Source organism: Marmota marmota, unplaced genomic scaffold (assembly GCF_001458135.2).
Source record: "Marmota marmota marmota unplaced genomic scaffold, marMar, whole genome shotgun sequence".
Lineage (NCBI taxonomy): Eukaryota > Metazoa > Chordata > Mammalia > Rodentia > Sciuridae > Marmota > Marmota marmota.
The window spans coordinates 27-6,972 of record NW_026000057.1 but is presented as its reverse complement, the minus strand read 5'-3'; the positions used below and the strand labels follow the sequence as shown (position 1 = coordinate 6,972).

Sequence of the window (6,946 nt, the reverse complement as noted above, 5' to 3'; positions counted from 1 at the left end):
AATTGCAAAACACATAATATTCAAATTCCAAAGAAAAGGAAATACATAAACGTTCTTTGTGTGTTATATCAGAAAATGTGGCTGTCCAAAATTAATTACAGCATAAGGAAATATTAACTGTAAATTATATAGTTCAGAATCTCTTCAATTCTCTGTGAGCACGTCAGAGCTATTTCTACCTGCTGTAATTAAATGCTGTCTTGTGTTTTAGACATTTTTGAAAAAATGGCATTTGGTGTAATTGGCTTACTATTTCAGTTGTGATGCTTTGGCTGAGACTTTATTAAGAAATTTTAAGGGACTTAAAGGTAGTAATGTTAAAGAATATATGACCATTAATTGAACAAATTAAAAATATTATTGCAGATACTTATTGGGACCCATATTTGAGCTTGATATTATTCAGAATTTTGTTCATTTTTTCCTTGAGAATTTTCAGATAATTTTATTCTCTTAAAATGTAAGTGAACTGTAATATCACTTTCTATTTTGACTCTTTGTGGTTTAAATAAATGACTAAGATAAAAATTGTAAAATTTAACTTCTCCAGAGTAAAGTAAATCAAATTTAGTATTTTCAGCATGAGTCACTACTAAGCAAGTACAAAAATGGCAGTTTATAAAATTAGAAGTGAAGATTAGAAAATAAGTCTGAAATGTTACTAAAAATATTGTGAAGTGCTTGTTCTGCAAAAAGAGAAGGAGAATCAAGAGTTGAATAACCTTCATATGCTTAAAAACAATTAACAGTACAGTGTTTGTCTTCTCTTAATATTGATAAAGTCAAACAGGCTAAATAAAATGAGGAAAATTTATATTAGTAGTATAAATACTATGGACTTATTCTGTCTCTGTATTAGAAGGTGCTTTTCCCAAACAGTGTACATGTAATACCAGTTGAGCATCCCTGATCCAGAAATCTGAAATTTAGAGCTTTTTTTAACCTGTTTGATTACTTATTCACCTGATAGCAATTTTGTAAATGTTTTCTCTTCTCAACACTTTTTTTTAGTTGTTATGACTGTACATGTTTATGGGGCACGGAATGATAATTTGATATCTGTATACAGTATGTAATGATCAAGTCAGGTAATTTGCATTTCCATCTCCTTAAAAACTGATCATTTCATCATCTTGGGAACCTTTGAGCTGCTCTCTTACAAATCGTTGTGAGCTATAGTCACCCTACCATGCCGTAGAGCACTAGAACTATGCCTCCTCTCTAACTGCATTGTGGTCTCGTTAACCCAATTTCCTTTTGTCCCCTACCCAACTTCTATTTTCTATTTCTGTGAAATCATCTTTTTAGCTTCCAAATATGAGTGAGGAAGGAAAACACACACTTTTTGTCTTTCTCTACTGGCTTATTTTGTTTAATATAATGTTCTCCAGTTGTATTCATGTTGCTGCAGATGACAGGATTTTGTTTGTTTGACTGATATCCCCTTGTATCTCACACCACATTTCCTTCATCCAGTCATCAGCCCGTGGATGCCTCAGTTGATTCTGTGTCTTGCCTGCTGTGAATAGCACTGTAGTAAATACCAGAGTGTAGGGGTCTCATGTGGATTTCATTTTGTTTGAATGTGTACTCAGTAGCCGGAAGCTGGATCCTGTAATTCTACGTTCACTCTGAGGATCACCATGCCATGTCCCATAATGCCTGTACTAATTTACATTCCCACCAACAATGTATCAGTTCTCTGTTTTCTACATCCTCATCAGCATTTATTGTTTTTTGTCTTTTTTTATAGTTGTTCTAAATGGAGTGAGGTGATATTTCATTGTGGTTTTAATTTGCATTTTGTTAATGATTAGTGACAATTAGCATTTTTTTTCCTATGCTTCTTTGTCATTTGTATATCTTCTTTTGAGAAACCTTTGGTTTGGTTTATTGCTCATTTTTCAATGGGATTATTTGTTTTTTTGCTCTTGAGTTGGATAGAAAACCTTTGTAAGATGTCTAGTTTGCAGAGCTTCTGAGTTTGATATAATCCCATTTACCTATTTGTGGTTTTTTGTTTGTTTTTGGTAAGTGCTTTGGAGTCTTATCAAAGTCATTACCTGTACCAGTGTCTGGTGGTGTTTCCTATGTCGACTTCTGGCAGTTTCCGAGGCTGCAGGCTGAAGCATAGATCTGCCACTGGATGAAGAGCATGTTCATGGGCAGGGCACGTGGTTGTACCTCTAGTTTTCTCAGGTCATGTGGGGTGAGGCTGCCTGTCAGCCCAGGCTGGCCTGGGAAGGCACCTCATGCTGGGTAGTAGAGGTAGAGTGTCTCTGAGTGTCTGAGGACAACGTGGGGCCTGGGCTACCCTCTTGGGCTTTAGAAGGCACAGTGTAGCACTCCTGGCTGTAGGGGCAGGCAGCCCTCAGTTTCTGAACGTTGTGAAGTGGGTTAGGCCACATCAGCAGGCCTGGGGGTGATGCTCTTAAATATCTGAGAACTGTGTGGGAGCTGAGTTGTCTGGTGGGACTGGGGAGGTGTGGATGGTGCTCCTGGCCCAGGGCAGGATGCTTATAGGTGTCCATGGGCTGCACTGGTGCCTTCTGGGCCTTGGCCGGCCAAGCTGCTGGAGATAGGATGTCCAGCTGCTTCCTGAGGTGGAGGATGGGTGGGCCCTGGCTGTTTTCCTAGCTTATGGTGGGCAAGAGTACTTAGGGAAGACTTGTCGGTGCTTTCCAGGCAGAGGGTGAGTGGGCAGGGTTGCACATGGGATCTGTGGTTCTGTAGGTAGGCGGGATCTTGAGGTGGTGCTCTTCATCAGAAGCCTGGCATTGAGGGACAATGTGATCTGGCTCTTTCTGTGTGGTAATGACGCAGTGGTGGGGATTCTCTGGCAGTTCTTTAAGCTGGGCTTTGCCTGTGAGAGCTGCTAGCAGCACATAGCAGGTGCCCTTAGCACTCGTGAGCACTGCTGGGGCCTCCTGCTTGCCCACCTCCTCCTGGCTGAAGCCCCTTTGATTCATGGTTGATCTCGTCTCTGCAGACTGAATGGTGAATGCTCTGTGCTTCATTCCCTGACCATCTTAGGTCTCTACCACGTACCTTCTGCATCCTGGCACTTTAAACACTCCAGTGAAATAATAGCTATATTTTTTGTTTTAATTTTGGTAATGTGTGTGTGTGTGTGTGTGTCTGTGTGTGTGTCTGTGTGTCTGTGTGTGTGGAGAGAGAGACATACTAGGTGCCTTTAGTCAGCCACTTTCTCTGAAATCCAAAACTTGTTGAGTACTGCTATGACTCTCAAAAAGTGTCAGACTTTGGAGCTTTCAGATTTCAGATTTTCAGATTAAGGATGCTCAACAGGTAAGATCTATACAAATATTCCCAAACCCAAAAATATTCCCAAATCTGATTTTCTGGTCCCAGGCATTTCAGATATTCAACTCAAATGTGTTAAATGATCATAGAAGTCTTGAAAACTTAACTATCTTAATTTAAGAGTTACAAAATATATTAGCCCATTAGATTTTTTGGGAAGTTCTACATTTAAAACCAAACCAAACCTGTTTTTAGCATTAATACTGTTTCCTAAACATGTTTGAAGGTATAAATTAATTTTACCCTTAACGATAATTACTACTTCATAAAATAGTTTTGGAAATGATTGTCCAAAGAAATTAGGGTTAACATATACACTTTCTTTTTTTTAAAAAAAAAAAAAGAGAGAGAGAGAATTTTTTTAATATTAATTTTTTTTTTTTTAGTTTTCGGCAGACACAACATCTTTGTTTGTATGTGGTGCTGAGGATCGAACCCGGGCCGCATGCATGCCAGGCGAGCGCGCTACCGCTTGAGCCACATCCCCAGCCCAACATATACACCTTCATATGTTCTTTCCTTGAAGTTTAGTAGCACTCAAACTACATGATATATGTACTTTGCTGGTCCTCTTATTCATTGTGAATTATTTTTGCTAGACATAAGTTAAAGTTGAAAACTCTTGAAAATCTGCAGTATAAGAAATGGACAGAGTGGGTGGGCTTAGGCATACCAGGAGCAGAGCTCTGTTAGCACTCATGTGGCCAATCAGAGAACTGTTGTTTTCAGTTCTTACTTTCACAGAGCACCTTGCCCTGAAATCACCTATCAGGAAGCAATGTCTTTTTATTTTATTTTATTTTTCCTGAAAATAGTGACCTTTTAGTCATATCATGTCCCATGTCTTCTGCTTTATAGTCTTCAAAGGCACAAGTTCCTTGAAAAATATTTATCAACTATTATTTAAAATAGAGACTGTGAGGAGAAAAAAAATAAACCCTCCCTTATTTTAAAAATGAGAATAAATCAATTCTAAAAACAAGCAAGTAGCTGTCATTGTGCCTGACATCCCATAAAGGTTGTTACAGTCCGTGGTGGGATAGGTATGGGCCGTGTCCCATGTCATAGCCGAGCAGAGAGATGCTCAGAGCTTGAATAACTTGTGCTTATCCAAGGTGTCACTAGAGCTAGTGGCAGAGTCAAGAATGATGCTAAAGTCAAAGTATATGGTGGCTGGTCACCACACATGCCTCTAGGGCCAGCTACTCAGGAGACTGAGGCAGGAGGATCGCTTGAACCCAGGAGTTGGGGGCCAACCTGTGGAGACCTGTCTCCAAGAAGAAGCACATGCTTCTAATCACTATTCTAGACAGCTTAAGAAATAAACCACAGTAGAAAGTACAGGGAGAAATCACCCATAGTCTGGAAAGTCAAAGAAAATCATTTTAAATTTTGCTTTCTTCTGTGCTTTTTGATATAAATCACACTTAAGTGGACTTAAACTGTTAAAACTATATGCTATTATTTTCCATCTTCTTGTCATTGAATTTTCTTGAGAAACATTTAAGCTGTAATCATTTATTAAAATTACCACTGTTTCCTGTTGTTTCTTTGGTTTTCATCTTTTTAAAATTTATTTAACAAAATCATAATCTTTTTGATTTTTACTGTTTTTCACGTTGACGTCTTTTTCCTCATTGATTTTCATCCTGTGTTATTCATGATTTTCCTGGTGTCCCTTCTGTCTATGCTCATTGTCTTAGCAAGACTATTTCCTTAAAAGTTTTCATTTTTGCTAAGACTTACAGTATGTTGTAAATTCATGAAAAGACTCGTTTATTAATTCACTCTTTTTTAGCTGTTATAAACTAAATAGCTGAAAATTCCCAGATCTCCTGGCTATTTAGGTCTGAAAAACCCCAGATAATTGATTGAGATTATGAAATCTCTTTGCTAGAGCCATTTAATTAAATGTAAACTTAACATGGTATAGCTGAACTAAAGGACAAATTAGATTTAGATATCTAAGATTATCAGGAATATCCTAGAAATCTGCTATTGCTGTGGCCTTTATGGCTCTTGTTCTTTTAGTTTATAAAGAATATGTATATTTTCCTACCTTACCTGAATTTGAAGTTTCCTGTTAGTTTTAGTCAAATATCTTATTCTTAATTTTAACAGTTTCAATATGAAAATATTCAAATAAATTGGTTGGCTTTGTATAGTTAATTATAATCACTCTAATATTTTAATGATGTGTGCTGTGTGCTACAATAATAGAAAATCATTTCCGCTTATTTCCTAAAGGTTGTAAATATGCTTTACGTGGGAGCTATCTAGCATTGTAAAACGTTTCTGTGTGAATGCATTGGGAGTGATGCCGTGTGTTTTAAAGAGCAATCCATCATTTTTATTCATCAGCAGTATGGTTCTCTCTCCCCTCATTTAGATATGAAGTAAATTTTCAAGATGGTATTGATTGTGGAGGTGCATACATTAAACTCCTAGCAGACACTGATGATTTGATTCTGGTATGATATTTTAATATTTTTAAAAAATCTTCTTAAAGTTAGTATTTTTAAGGAGTAATTGATACAACTGAAATTTTCATTTCCAACAAAATCAAAAAGAACTCTGAATGTCTTTTCCCAACATAAGTAGATGTAGCTTTTACAGTTTGCCTTCAAGTTCCACATAAAGCTGGGTTACCTGGAGGCATCCATTTTGTAATCTTTAGCAATAAAAAATTTCACCATGTATGTAAATAGCAGATGACGTGGTGCTTTTCAGTGCTGTTGAAATATCTGCTTTGAGTTCTTCACAAAATAAGACTCATTCAGTTTGTTCAGAGAAATGAGATGACACACCAAAGCCGGGAAACAGAGTGGGTGGAGAGCCACATGGAAAGGGGTGAGTCCAGATGTTGGCAGCCACGGAAAATGACCGACTGAAGAACATGGCTTAGCGCCTTCTCCAGCAGCAGGCTGTGTCAGTGTTTTGTCACATGACAAGACAAGAAAGGCTGTGAGCTGTTGGTCAGAACTAATGGCCGGCATCGGCTATGCAATGTGTAGGTTAAAGGTTACTTTTAGGATCAGGCAGAAAAGGCCACCTGTAGCGTATGTTGAAGTTCTCACTGTAGGTAGTTGGCAAACCATCTAATGCCAAGCTGTGTTTTTTAAAAAAATATGTGTATTTTGAGGTAAAATTTATCATTTTTCTGTATCCTTTATTGTGTTAAGTAGTTCTTTGTTAAATTAACATTTAATACATTCTATAAACTCTACTCATGGGATAGGATAGAGAAATTCATTAAATGGCTCTATAATTCTGGACTAATCCCAGCACTCATCTCTCTTTGAAGGAAAACTTTTACGATAAAACATCTTATACCATTATGTTTGGACCAGATAAATGCGGAGAAGATTATAAACTTCATTTTATCTTCAGACATAAACATCCTAAAACTGGAGTTCTTGAAGAAAAACATGCTAAACCTCCAGATGTAGACCTTAAAAAGTTCTTTACAGACAGAAAGACTCATCTTTATACACTGGGTATATCCTTTTAATTAATTCATTAATTCAAAAATATTTGCTGACTACAAATATATTCATAACAAGTGCTTTAGGAGAAAATAAACACTCATCTACCTTCTAGAAGTTTATCTCTTGGGGAAAAT

At 37.1% G+C, this 6,946-nt stretch overlaps 1 protein-coding gene across 4 annotated transcripts in view; it reads left to right on the top strand.

The window, feature by feature from the left end:
* The window catches only part of Clgn (calmegin), a 27,743-nt gene extending 20,867 nt beyond the window's left edge, over positions 1 to 6,876 (top strand). For all 4 annotated transcript variants that reach the window (XM_048813440.1, XM_048813442.1, XM_048813441.1 and 1 more), the window contains exons 6-7: positions 5,714 to 5,795; positions 6,629 to 6,876. In XM_048813440.1, coding sequence (XP_048669397.1) covers positions 5,714 to 5,795; positions 6,629 to 6,835 — 289 coding nt within the window. In that variant the 3' untranslated portion in view covers positions 6,836 to 6,876. The remainder of the gene's footprint in view (positions 1 to 5,713; positions 5,796 to 6,628) is intronic.
* The last annotated feature ends 70 nt before the right edge of the window (positions 6,877 to 6,946 follow it).